General features: G+C 37.8%; 2 protein-coding genes across 6 annotated transcripts in view; both read left to right on the top strand.

Moving 5' to 3' along the window:
• Positions 1-14,348, top strand: part of usf2 (upstream transcription factor 2, c-fos interacting) — a 142,645-nt gene that overhangs the window by 2,423 nt on the left and 125,874 nt on the right. For 2 of the 5 annotated variants that reach the window (XM_033975286.2, XM_033975284.2), the window contains exons 5-11: positions 410-572; positions 974-1,061; positions 1,770-1,814; positions 2,044-2,102; positions 2,686-2,777; positions 3,900-4,028; positions 4,640-5,397. In XM_033975286.2, coding sequence (XP_033831177.1) covers positions 410-572; positions 974-1,061; positions 1,770-1,814; positions 2,044-2,102; positions 2,686-2,777; positions 3,900-4,028; positions 4,640-4,729 — 666 coding nt within the window. In that variant the 3' untranslated portion in view covers positions 4,730-5,397. Of the gene's footprint in view, positions 1-409; positions 573-973; positions 1,062-1,769; positions 1,815-2,043; positions 2,103-2,685; positions 2,778-3,899; positions 4,029-4,639; positions 5,398-14,348 lie in introns of those variants that run through there. The other 3 variants (XM_033975288.2, XM_033975287.2, XR_008648886.1) reach the window with 2 other exon arrangements.
• On the top strand, positions 7,352-12,385 carry tekt2 (tektin 2 (testicular)). Its single transcript, XM_033975600.1, has 9 exons — positions 7,352-7,507; positions 8,003-8,128; positions 8,990-9,195; positions 9,834-9,977; positions 10,079-10,193; positions 10,573-10,680; positions 11,053-11,196; positions 11,694-11,773; positions 12,178-12,385. The coding sequence occupies exons 1-9, from the start codon at positions 7,352-7,354 to the stop codon at positions 12,383-12,385; spliced, it is 1,287 nt and encodes a 428-aa protein (XP_033831491.1).

Below are 14,348 nucleotides of genomic sequence, written 5' to 3'. Positions count from 1 at the left end.
TATTATATATGGCATACAAATAGATGCATAATATAAATATTGGTACATTCATGCCTCTAAGTTAGAGATGTGCAAAGTTCTCTCATTAAGGGCCATATATAAAAACACAGACAAAGCTGAGGGCCGACTGAGGGCCATAGACTGGTCGCCAATACACTGAATACTTCAAATCTGCATTATTATTACAAGTTAGATTGAACCACTAGATGTTTATTCATGCTTACATCCTCAATAGGACACATTAAATATATGATTTGGGCTTGTTAAAATAGGTTTTCAGAAATGTACAGAAAAAAGTACTGTTTAAGGTAATGAGGGCCAAGAAAAATTAGTCTGAGGGTCGCATTTGGCCCCCGGGCCACAGTTTGGGCATGTGTGCTCTAAGTGAATATTTCTCTGTTGTCTTCAGGCTGTGATTCAGAACCCATTCAGTAATGGAGGCAGTCCTGCTGGGGAGACAGTGGGAGGAGAGACGCGTTTTGCTTATTTTCCTGCTGCTACAGTGAGTGATGGAACAGCCACAGCTGTGTCAGTACAAGCCACTGCCGAGCCCACCATTACACAAGCTGGAGGTAAGAAAAGACAAAATCTTACAGCCATATTGAAAATCACGTCTGTTGTATACAGGCCTGTGTAACAAAAAAAAACTTGTACAATTGGCTTAATTTTCTGCTCATTAGTGAGTAATAGTAAAATGGCTTATCTGAGTATTTGACTAAGCACCTAACTCATTGGTTTGTTGTTTATTTGTATACAGTTAAGTGCATAGTCTTATGGTTGAGTGCTTATTCGTTCCTTATTGCCTCCATCTGAAATTATGACATTATCAAATTCTAGAGCATGGATACCTGTCCATTCAAGAGAGGAGGAATAGATGCCCATGACCCTACATACTACTATTTATGACAAAATAAATTTTCTCTTGTCTTTATAACATAATTTCTAACTGTTCTTTCCTGTTTATTGTGTTCAGGTCAGTTTTATGTCATGATGAGTCCTCCAGAGGTGCTCCAGACAGCAGCTCAGCGCTCCATCGCCCCACGCACACACGCTTATTCTGCGTAAGTACCCAACTTCTATTATCTCACAACTGCCAAAATGTCCTTAACAATGAGGTATTACTAAAGGCTAGCGAGATTGTGGGTTCTGTTGTTGTCACAGTTGCAGTGGCCATCGTGTGAGTGGAGAAGAGTATATAGTAGTAGAAAGTAATGTAAATACAGGGCCAGAAAATTCATTGATTAAACGGTTTCAATTACCATGTAATGGTACAGTTGTGGTCCAGGGACCTTTACCTGGACATTTTTTTCTCTCTATTATGAAAATTAATATTCACCCTAAAACACTGCCCTGGTCTGTATTTTATTCAGAATTAAACTGTGTGTCAATACACCATATTATCATGATTGTTGATAGTTTTTCTGTTTACTCACTCCTATCTAAAATGACAAAAAAATTTTCAAGGTTTGTTCACTTTAGTTTGGACACTTTGGGAGTTAGATAAAATGTAAATGCAAAAAATTTTAAAACAGAAAATGTAATTTAAATGTGTACCATGGTGACAATCTCTAGCTTTTATTAATACCTCATGGTGTCCTTGCCATTCTTCATTATTTATTCCCTCATTGTCTTTGCCAATTAATCATAGTAAAACCGCACATTTTAACATTTTTCCACTATTTCAGTATGATTAGTTGTGTTATGTGTAAATTAATCCTACTTAAAACATTTGAAAACACACATTTGTCCCACTTACCTGCCGTTCTCAGAGATCTCACTGATGGCGACTTGTTGCAGACTGGCAGTTCAAACTGGTGAGAATAACTTTTGCATAAGCCCAACCTGACCCTGTCCTGTCCCGTGTTGTTTAGCGATCAACATTTTGTGGTTCATTGTTTCATTTTAGCATCCCCAAACAAACAAATCCTCTTAAAATTCATGCTCTTGACAAAATGTGAAATCTGTACTACATAGTTTTTCATCTTAACATTTCCTGCAGGATTTATAGTCATAGTTAAAAATTAAAATGTTTTTGTCTTCTAGGAAAGTAGATGGTCCTCGAGCTCCAAGAGACGAGAGGAGAAGAGCACAACATAATGAAGGTGAGATTTTGATTGAGGGTTGTCAAAAATATCATACTACTAATCAATATTAAAAGTAGTATTAAAACTAGATACTTATTTGAGCAGGTATTGCCAAGTTGAACAATTTCAGATTAGCTATAGAATGGATTGAATGTACTGTATATTAAAACTAGTATTGGACCACGTCATGATGATATTAAAGTTAGCCTGCTCGTCTCTATGGAGATGTTATTGATTTGTCTGGAATTCTCCACAGTATGGCTTTAAACATGTCTATATAGCTTTTTTTAAATTATGGGTGTTTTTATTGCTCAAGACTACACGATACATAAAAATACACTTTCACAGTGAGTGGGCTTGCCTTTCCATAGATTTTAACTGTAATATGGTCTGGTCATATCACCTGGTTGTCTCCACCTGGTTGTCTGGAGATAGACAGTTAATGTCATACTATAGAACATTCCAGACAAAGCCCCCACTAAATGTTGCATCATGCAGCTATTACTTTAGGATGAAAATATGTTTCATCTATTTTTTTGTTTTTGTTAAAGGAAATGGCTTGAGACATGTTGTAACTTGAATATTTGTTTGTGTTTTCTAGTTGAAAGAAGAAGAAGAGATAAAATAAACAACTGGATCGTAACTCTTTCTAAAATAATTCCTGACTGCAGTGTGGACAGCAGAACAGGAGCGGTAAGTATAGGTAGTTTAAGTAAAGTAAATTTGGTTATTATTGTTAGTTGCCTGACCAGCCAGGTGCTTCTACATTCAGTTTGAATCCAGAAGGGTCGGGAACCGGACCATAGAGCGTAAAAAACCTGCGTCCTAACTTGAGACGGTCCAATTTGTAGCATATGTCCCTCAAATGCGGAAGATACCTCCTCTTAAAAATTCTCCTAAAATATATAACTTCTTTATCTGATATAAATAAGAGTTTGGTGATTGTTAATTCTACACAAATTTACATTGTTTCTCAGTCCCCTTTGTTATTTCACACTGCCACCAGTTAGGTCGATGTAAAAGAGCATTCGCTCCGAGAGCGGTGCACTTGGGCTGGTGTGAGCTCAACAGTCGCATTCTGGAACGCAGTAAACAGCCTCTCCAAGAGTGCTTCAAACAGGTGGTTCACTCACACTCCGGAGAGGGGCGAGTGCGGTGTGAACGTGGCCGACCTCGGGCCGACCTACGCATTCCACGGTGACAGTAAAAGTGCTCACAAAAGCACTCACACGTATATTTGTATGAATGGGCGCTCCTTCAAAAAGCTTTTTCTCTTCCGCCACCAGTGCGTACAGTCCTCACAGTGTATTTAGCCACAGGTGAAAGAAAAGACCAAGGCATTTAGGGGAAGCGAGCGTGTACGTTCATATTCACGGGGCTCTGTCCACTTGATGCATGTTGTCATAGCACACAGACATGTGTGAAAACGACCTAAGCAGCCATGTTTATTTTTGACACAAACAGACCATGCATCTCTCTGATTGGTTAATCTGCCTGTCAATCACACTCCCTGGAATCAGGGTGACAGGACATGATTCCAGACCCACTCACTCAACCAAAATTTCTTACGTGACTAATGATTTTATTTAGATTATAAGGATTTATATGGGACAACAACCGAAAGAATTAAATGAGTTAGCTTATGATTTGGTAATATTGTTGTAATTTTTTTTTTTCCCTATGTAAAAATGATTCGCAAAGTTGATTCTCAAGGGTCTACTGTTTCTTTTGGTGGAGCCACCATGGCACAAACCCTATCATGGACAAAGTGTATTTATGATATTTAACCATCCCTCTCTGTATTCCTTTGTTCAGAGTAAAGGTGGTATCTTGTCCAAAGCCTGTGACTACATCCGCGAGCTGCGTCAGAGCAACCAGAGACTGCAAGAGAGTTTCAAGGACGTTGAACGAGTCGAGATGGACAACGAGCTGCTTAGACAACAAGTCAGTGAAGTTTAATGACAAATAATGAAGAGAATCTGAAGAAATTCAAAATGTTTATCCACATGAACTTTTTACATCATATGACCTTGCTTTATATGAGAAAATGTATTCTATATATACTTTTTTTTTTTGGTTCTATCTTCCACTAAACAAAATACATAGTGTTTAGTTTGTTTCAATACATATTCTCTCATTGCAAATTATTAATCTGTATTCAGTATCCAATTTACCACCACAGTGGAGTGAATGAATTATCCAATCCACTTTATTTGTTAAGCACATTTCATAAACTCAGTTTGCAAAGTGCTGCACAGAGACAGGGAATGCTCAATTTAAATAATGTAATTCAAACCGTCTTTGAGTGTACAAAAAAGTGCTATATAAAGCCAATAAATTATAAATTGATTGATAAATTAAAATTACTGCAGCATGCAAATTTTAGTTTTAGTGATATCTAGTGTTGAAAGTGCAAATTGCAACACAAGAGCAAGCTAGCATTAACATGTTTGTGGAGTTTTACTCAATGGTTATTGATGCGTTTCTTGCTGAAAACTTAAACTAAACAAATCTAATGTCATTTTAATCATAAAATGTGTCCTTTTGTTTGTCAGATTGAAGAATTGAAGAACGATAATGCACTACTGCGAGCACAACTACAGCAGCATGGTATAGAAGTTAATGGAGACGCAACACCCCAATGATGTTGAACTGGAGACTATTGTAATAACATCACTAATGTTGCTATTTCCTTCAACCCACCACCACCAAAAGAACCTGGAAACCAATCACTGAAGACAATTTTGCATAAACCTTTGGATCATACAAGACAATACAAGGCACGTGACACTGACAAACTGCTATTGAACCGCACCACCTGTTCACCAAGATGTTCCAAGTCTCAACAAAATTACACAATATTTTTCAAAATGACCTACGCTTACACCAAACCGTATTGTTAATTTCAAGTTTAGATATGCCATAGACATATTACCTTTAATGGGATAATAAAAAAAAAAATCTAATGATGCTTTTTTTTTTTTTTTTGTTAGTATAGTTACCCTCTGCAAGTGCCTCTGTGGCAATATGGCTATAGAGAGGTGGAGAATATCTTTTTATTAATAATTTCTAACCATAACCATTTTAAGAAACAGATTGTACCTACAAACTGCTGGACTATCCTAAATGAACAATTTGAAATATTTTGTTGACATTTGACGTGTTGAAACTTCTAAATGTGTTTTGCTTTGTCATCTTAATTTATTTAGTCTGTTTATGCATACCAACCAATGCTGTTTTTTGTGTTGTCATCTCCCTTTAGCTATTAAGAATGTCACTTGATAACTCATATATTAGACATTGTTTTCAAAAGCTGCCATACCCTCAGTGATGGGAAGAATACTTTGAAAATGTATTTAGTTACAGAATACTGAATACCTGAATTAAAACGTATTTTGTAATGTTTTATGATACATGGTGCAGTCAGAGTACTGTATTCTGAATACTTTTACACTGAGTTTCATTTAAATTGTAGGATAAAGACGCAATAGTATTACGTTTTCACTGATCATGTGCAGTTTGAAGCCTAAATTGTGCAATCAAGTCCTGCAGTGTATTCCTTTGATTTTAGCAAAGTAACTGTATTCTGAACGCCACCAAATTAAAACGTATTTGTACCAGAATACAGTTACTCAAAATTAGTATTCAGAATACGTATTCTCAGTACGTGTATTCAGTTATTTCCCAACACTGCATTCCCTACAATGGTTTATGTAAATGTAGGTTTGATAGCACAGAAAGGAGGTAATCTTCTCTAAAGGCCTTATTTGAAAGCCTTTTGGAGACTAACGTAGCTCAGGTACTTGGGATAGTGCTCTGGCAAGTAGTTCCCATTTTCAAGAAAATCTTATATTGAGAGATTGTTTGAAAATAACATGATTTTTTTTTTTTATTGTGTTAAACGGGCATTAAATCAATTGTATATTTGAAGAGGTTGCTGGTTTAATGCACTGATGATGATAGTGATGATTTTTTGCTAACACTTTATAATAACTACAACTTTATTAGTCTTAATTAATAATGAAAAATAATTTATTTAGAATTATTAAGACTATGTCACTACTTACCCTGACTGTTTAAGTGGTTACTAAGCCTGAATTCTTCTTAAACTATCTGTTCATTTGAAGTGGTTGTTGTTAAGGCTGTTAATAGTGTAGTTATTATAAGATGTTACCAGGTGTGTTTTAAATTATTTAGATTTTTAAATTAGCCCTGAAAAACAAAAATAACTGGGAACTTTTGCTGGACAGAGGATTGTACTAATACTAGCCTGGTCAGTCAGGAATGTGCTGAGTTGAGATGGGGTGAAGTGGTATTAAGACTAACCAACTTTTGTCTACACTGAAGTCACCACAGCATGGAGAAATAACCACTGGCATGTCTGATTCTGATACAATAAACAAGTCTTTATAAAACTGTGTGAGATATTTAAACATTCACATTTTAAAAACAAATTTGAAATGAGACAAATACAGGGCTAAAGTTGAAAAAGGATATATGTCACATTTTGGTAACTTTGCTAGAAAAAAAAAAATTCTAGGAGCCCTATTTTTTCAGGCAAATGTGGCCATACATTTCAACATTTGCTTGGAGCAACTGTTGTCCATACAGTCATGAAAACGTGCTTGATAACTTGTTAAAGATGCACTATGTAACTGTAATGTAATGTAAATTTCTTGAATAAATGCAGATAGGTACGTTTAATACCATATTGTGTAACATTCCAGTGGTAGCATTTCCATGGAGACAAGCAGGTGGCAAACCCTCCACCAGAAAAGTTACTTTTACATTTTCATAGTGTATATGGAAGTCACATAAGCCTTTTCAAATTTGAAAACCCTATATAGAAAATGTTAAGTTAAAATTGAACATTTGCATTGTAAATTATTTAACGGTGGGAGTCACAGAACTTTGTTTCAGTGAGTTGCTGGGAGACTGTTGCCACTGGAGACCAACACCAATTCAGTCTGTCTGAAATTGTAAGCAGCAAACGTTGGTGAGTGAAATTTTGTTTTTATGTTGCATTTATGCGGCAACAATTAACATTTTCTACTATGTATATGCCATTGTCTGTCTAGGAAGCTTCTTGATTTTTAAATTGACTCTGTTATTAAATGCAATAAAAGTAGCTTATATATCTGCTGTCTATGACAAAGGAATCCAATTATTCCTGTATTTGTGATCATAAAGTGCCAGGATGCCCCTGATTGCCTTACAGCTTAATTTATTTATTATTGTAATGCTTTTGTTTGTCCCGTTTTGCAGAGATGTCTGTGCTCCCGGTGAAACCCGCCCTGCGTCATGGTGTCCCAGCCTGGACCAGTAACAACCAGGAGTTATCCAGCACCGCGCAACATGAACGCCATGTGTCCCATCTGATCAGACAGGAGGGCCGGGCATTGCGTAATGAGACCACCTGTCAGGTGAGATATTAAAGCCCCAGGGTAGCTGTGGTTGTATCTTTTCACTACTGGGTGTGAATGAGGAGTGCATAAAAATGCAATGTAAAGCGTTTTGGGTATTTTGAAAGTCCATTTAAGCATTACTCATAAGTAACCAAGGCCAAAATGTTCTAGCATGTTCCTTATTAACACTATATCAGTCTACAGGTGGAGGGCATTAAACTTATCTAGCTTGTAATCGTTTACATTTATGTTGCTTGTTGTGTGTTGTGTGTGAGGTTACATATTTCACCCGTAACTTGCCGAAGATTACTGTGGAATATTCCAGGCAGGGCAATAACATCTCCATGGAGACAAGCACACATGTACCTTGCACCAGAAATGTTATCTTTAATAACAGGCTTTTATTTATAGCTCTAGTGATTGGGTTTTTGGATTGACATGTACATCTATACCATTGACAAACAAACAAACAATACACAGCTAATCATATTCTAAACCTTTACCTCTATTTAGACAAACTGGGATGAGACAGACACAAATCAGCGACTCAGTGACCGGATATGGGATGTGACTCAGTGGAGAGACGCTCTGGACCTCTGTGCAAAGAAAGTCGACGAAGAGATGGACGCCCTGACACTGGTGAGCTCAGCCATCAGTTGTCTGTGTAATCTCTCAGTCCTCCAGGTCTGATTCATAGCAAAAGACAAAATTTAAATCTGTCAGCTGGACAAATCATTGTAGGAGTGAAGATGTTTCGCTGCTCGTTTATTTAAATTTCATCTGTTGCTCAACCATCAGTTATTACAAAACTGTTGGGTCTTAAACATGCAATTAACGAATGTGAACAAAAAGAGCCATGCAATAAATAAGCAAATTAAAATTACATTAATGTATAGGTTAAGTTCAATATTTAAAACTGTGCTGGAAGACAGGTTAGAATTCTGTGGTTGAATTTGCTGTTAAACTGTCAGATTGAAGATTTGTTGACCTGGTTTATGGTTAATATCTCTGCAATTACACTTGGCACAAAGTTCAACGCCAACTCAAATGAACTCACAAAGGCTTCAGAAAGTAGTGCCATTAGACTTGCCAAAAAACGTGATTGTGGTCATGTTGAAAGGACTTTTTAAGCCATGAGATGAATATATAGACCCCTGCCCTCCTTATGAATTTATGACCTCATCAAATTACAGAATATGAACACAGCCTATAGGAAATACCCAAACTTATGATCCATAAATGTGGAACCTTATCATTTGTTAGGGATTGACTCCACAAACGTCATTCATACTGACAGAGATATTTAACTTTTTTTTGTTTCATGTGGATAGGTCCAGTGATAATAGAGGTCTTCAACCTCTTCAATGAATAAATCAGCTATCTAAGTTAAACAGCAAATTCTACCATAAAATTGTGACCTCTTCTCCAGCTCAGTGTTAAACTATAGAGATTGAACAATGTTGTGTTGTCACTTGAACCCAATCTGTTGTTTTCTGTCAGTGTAAAGAGCAGATGGAGCAGGCTCTGGCCTCCACCGTGGTTCCTCTGGAGGTGGGGACTGAATGTCTGACCTTGAGGGAGGGGCGGACTGGGTATGAGCTCATCCTAGACCCTGTAGACCAAGAGCTGAAAACTGAAGTTGCTCTGATCCAAAGAGTACAGCAGACTCTACAGCAGCTCATAGACAAGGCCTTTGAGCATCTGTGGTAACTATAGTAACACTGTATTAGCTTTGCATATGTATTGTTATTTGTATTATTTACTTGAACTGACTGTTCTGTGCAAAATCTGTACAATGGATTGATATTGGCATAATTGACAAGTTATGCCCTATCCTGTCACATCTTTGAAGCTAAGAAGGGTTGAGCCTGGTTAGTATTTGGATGGGAGACAGCTGGCAATGTCGTAGTGGGGCAGCATGGCTCTATTTCAAACTGTTGCAAGACACTTCACCCATGTTGCCTAATATGAATATGTTGTTTGAGTGAGTGATGGTGGGCTGATGGAGCTGATGGTGCAGATTGGCAGCCTCACTTCCATCAGTCTGCCCCAGGGCAGCTGTGGATGGAGTGAATGACTAATGCACAATTTAAAACAAATCTATTTTCTTCCACTTATCCAGTCGTGGGGTCAGCAGTCTAAACAGGGACTCCCAGAATGTTACCCCAGACATTTCCTTCAGATCCTTCAGAGGGACCCGACGCGTTTCCAGGCGAATTAGGAGACATAGTCCCTCCAGCGTGTCCTGGGTCTTCCCCGGTGCCTCCTCCCAGTGGGACCTGACCAGAACACCTTCCCACCCTACAAATGCATTATTTTTCTAACCAGGTTCTTTTTTTTCCAGTGTTTTACAAGAGAATCGTCAGCAGCTCACAGCGGACCTCCAAAACAAGATGGATGCCCTGGACATTGACATGACCTGTCTGTCTCTCACAAGAAAGTCCCCCCAAATATCACTCAAGCCCAACCCCATCAGGATCCCCTCTGGGTACATACACAATCAGATTGAAGTTACTAACTGTACAGTTTCCATTTAGTGTATTATGTTATTTGTTTGTTAATTTGTTAATTTGTGACTGTATTTTTTAGGTCCTGTACCCCTCAGGAGTGGCTGCAGTTCAGTCAGTACAATGTTGCTCGATCGGGGGAGGCCATGCACCTGTCCCAGCAAATGCGAGAGGAGATGAAACTGACACGCGCACAGGTACAAGTCATGTGTACAAAGTCTTTATATGTTGTACTAATAAACACTTTCTAAAGGCACTATGTAACTTTTCTGGTGGGAGAGTCACCACCTGCTTTTCTCCATGAGGAAGTTATGGCTTTGACCTGAAATGTCCCATACAGTACACCTTCAACTTGTGCAATTTATTCATGTGCATGTCTTATTAGTTACCAAAATTTACAAAAAATGTTTCTCACAAGGTTGGCTTGTTTTTATAATTATGGCATCACTATAAAGTCGCATAATAGTGTTAAAATCTTAAGATCTTAGCTGTATTTTAAAATACATTAAAGTTTGCAAATTATTTTTTGTTATTTTGATGAGCGAACTCAAAAGTTTTTTTAAAATCTTTCCTTAGCTTCAAAATGAGTTGGATAAACAGCGCAGTGCCACTGAGTTTGCCCTCCGAAAACGCACCCATCAGGAAGAACAAGCCCGGGACGAGCTGGAGTGGCAAATCAGAAATGTAAGCACTAATACGTCGCCTATAATATAATTAGAAGATAATTGAGAATTGCACTTACCCCACTGGATGATAGAAACCAGACAGAAATATTATGAAACAAGTTAAAAGGTTCAGTTTATAACTCCTCCAGGTGTTGTCTCCATAGAGATTTCATTGCTATGCCTCTAATGTTCCACAGTATGGCATCGACCTCTTTGGAGAGAAACAGGTCACATGGCATGATATTGCTTTTTTTGCATTATTCGAAGGTCCACCTTTCCTTTAATTAACCCATCACATTGTTTAGGCTTCTTGCATGTTTTTGTTATCTAATCTGAACTAGTACTTTAACCATTTTAACAAATTTAACACATTTTTTATGTTTGTTGTCAGACTGAGAATGAGATGTCTGATATGGAGGGGGACATAAAGGGACTGGATGCAGATTTACAGGCGAAAACTGCGTCCCTGAAACTGGCCCACACTCGACTGGAGAACAGGACCCAGAGACCCGGGATGGACCTGTGCAGAGACGAGGTATGAATGTTTAAATGTATTTCACCTGTTCTAGATATTATGGAGAGATTTGAGAGACAAGTGATATATCGGCTCCAGTGTCGGTATTGGTTATATCAGAGGTATGGATATTGGTATTGATATGGATATTTGACACTGATATTTTTGTATATATCTCTGTTTGCCCATGTGTTATTCACTAAAACTATGGCTGCATGTTTACACAATCATGCCACAAACTATTTTATATCCCAGATGAATATTTATTTTATTTATTTATTTATTTTTTTACAAAAGACAAAAGCGAATTTGTAAACTTGGAGTTTAAAATGTTAATATCAGTATATCAGTAATACTGGTTATCGGCCACAGCAGCAAGATAAACATTAGTTATTGGCATTGGCATTGACCAGGTCTAAATTGAACTGTCACTTGTCTATGCTTTCAAGTTAAAGGTGTCCAGAAGTAGTTTAAAAAGCCATAGTAAGGAATTAAACATTTTTCTTCTGTTTTTTCAGGTCCAGCATGGACTCATTTATGAAGTCCATCAGCTGGAATCAACGATCGTGTCTCTCAAACAGAAACTCACAGAAGCACAGTGAGTCCATGTTTCTCTACAAAAAATACCCTGTTTTTTATTTGTAATTTATTTATTTACAATGTATATAATAGCTAGTACTAGGATGCAAGTTACTTGACTCGTGACTGTAAAATATTAAAGGTGCACTTTTGTAACTTTTCTGGTGGTGTCCACCACCATGTTATTGGGTTGTCACAGTATCTTGATTTAACAATTGAAAAATATGCCTTCTTACTGTGAGGGTGTCACCTCATCTCTTATCCCAATGGAGATAAATACATTGAATACCATACTGTGTAAGATTCAGGCAAAGAATAACGTCTCTAGGTGAAAAAGCAGGTTATGGACCCCCTCCAAAAGTTCCACAGTGCACCTTTAAACACTACTGGCTCCAGATGTGATCATGTTTATTGTCATCATAGAAACTCTCTGCAGAGGTGTAAGTTGCACCACAGCCGGATGTTGCAGGACCTGTCCCGTAAACAGCAGGCCTTGTCTCTGGAGCAGCGTAGCCTAAACACCAGGACTCGCCTCCTCACCCCCCTCCAAAACACAGACAGACCCCCTGTGCCCCTCGTCCCACTCACCAACTCCAGCGGGAGGAGCCACCTGCAGCTGCTGGCTCAGTAGGAATCAGTATTGTGCGGTGACTTTTATGGGCGGACAGTAATATTTATTCCATAACAATTAATAACACCACTTTTTATACAAACTACATTGCAAATTAGTATATTTATTTTTACTCAAATATAATATTATTCACTACTTCAGTACTATTGTTATCTATATAATTATCATTATGCATCCAGAAACCATATGAGTGACACATGGCAGCTCTACATATACAGTATGTAATATACTACACGTAATGTACATTCATGAAGAGATACTGACAATAACAGTGCACTGGTCAGACAGAGGCACTGGTCAGACAGAGGCACTGGTCAGACAGGTGCATGTAGGCTACAATAAGTCCTCATGTGTCACAAACGTCCCCTTAAACACAGCCCTGTGTTAGAACAGCACGCTGACACTCACCTCTCACAGATGCAAATCAAAACCATGCTTTTCATGAAGAAATGTCCCGTATTTCCTTGAAGCAGAGTAAATCCAGAATAACCACCTTTTCCTCACTTCATAAATAGACGGGCTCATCTCTAGCCGCTGTCACTCCACTGCTTTGTCTGGATCCTTCGTTTCATGCAAACTAGCCCTGAAACTAGCTCACTGTTTGATTAAATGACTGTCTGTATTACTAACATCTAATCATTAGAATGGCTGGCGTTTTGAATCCCGCTCGTAAACATCATTGGTTGAGTGGCCAGATCCACTCACTCACAGGTTGGCAGTACAATTTCAGCCCCCACAGATGAATGCCACTGTTGTGTCCTTGGGCAAGACACTTAACCCACCCTGCCCCTATTAGTGTCTTCTCACATTGGTGTATGAATGTGTGTGTGAATAGGTGAGTGGTTCCTTGATGTAAAGTGCTTTGAGTGTCTTGAAGTGGGAAAACGTTATATAAAAATGTGACCATTTTGCCATTTATTTAATTTTTGACATGCGAGATAGATAACAATAGTACTGAAGTAATGATCAATAGTATATGTCAGTAAAAATAAATTACTTATTCGCAATCTATTTTGTATAAAATGTGGAGCTACTCTGTGCATAATGGTAGCAGGCTTGTTCCAATCAGAGGGATAGGCGGCTGTAATGTAATGTCTATGAGCTTTTTAAACAACGCCACTGACTGAAATAACGTTTTAATAGAAGGTAGCATTAGCACTGAGCATTGAGTGTTTAACATTTTGTCAGTGACTGATTTTAGCACGGCTCTGCAAAAACTTTATAGGGATTATATTACGCCGGAAATGGTCAGGCCAACTGTCCTTCTAATTGAAACTAGCCGGCTACTATTGTGCACAGAGCCAATTGTTATCGTCTAAAAATTGATGTCCACCCCAAGTCTGTTTGCCTACCCATAAAAGTCGCCAGATGCTACTAAGAAAAAGTTATCATTACATTTGTTGATTATCATGTCCCTGTATTTCTGCCGTCTGTGTTTTCTTGTCTACTCAGATGTTGTCTGCCTTTAAATGTGGTGTCTACATTTTACAATTTGTGTTTGCTCTCCGTGTATTGCTCTCTCTCTCTCCATTATCTTTAATGGCAGTGTTTGTGTGTTTGATACTGTTTGATCAGAGGATGTGAGTGTGATAATGACGTGCACTTTGGGTCAGGCTGAAGACTGGGTGTAACAAAAAAATGTCTGTGGTGTTTTTTGCAATAAAGGTCTGTTTTTGCACTCCAAATATTATATTATATTTTGGTATGAACAATTTTAGAAGTTTACGAAAGACATTAGGAACAATTTCAGTTTAGTTGAAAACATTAGCTGCTAACTTTGATCACAGCCAAAGCAATTTGAGAAGTAAAATGTTCAGAATGAGTTTAGTAAAGGTGGAACTGACTGTTTTGAGCTGTGGTGAGTGTAATATAAGGAATTTGGCAAAGATACACAAGTCAAATAAAAACAACTCACTGCCTCAAACTGTGTAATTTAAAAACTCATAAAAATAGTTTAGTCTAA

Source organism: Periophthalmus magnuspinnatus, chromosome 11 (assembly GCF_009829125.3).
Source record: "Periophthalmus magnuspinnatus isolate fPerMag1 chromosome 11, fPerMag1.2.pri, whole genome shotgun sequence".
Taxonomy (NCBI): domain Eukaryota; kingdom Metazoa; phylum Chordata; class Actinopteri; order Gobiiformes; family Gobiidae; genus Periophthalmus; species Periophthalmus magnuspinnatus.
The sequence above is the reverse complement of the archived record's forward strand: the minus strand, read 5'-3'. Positions and strand labels throughout refer to the sequence as shown.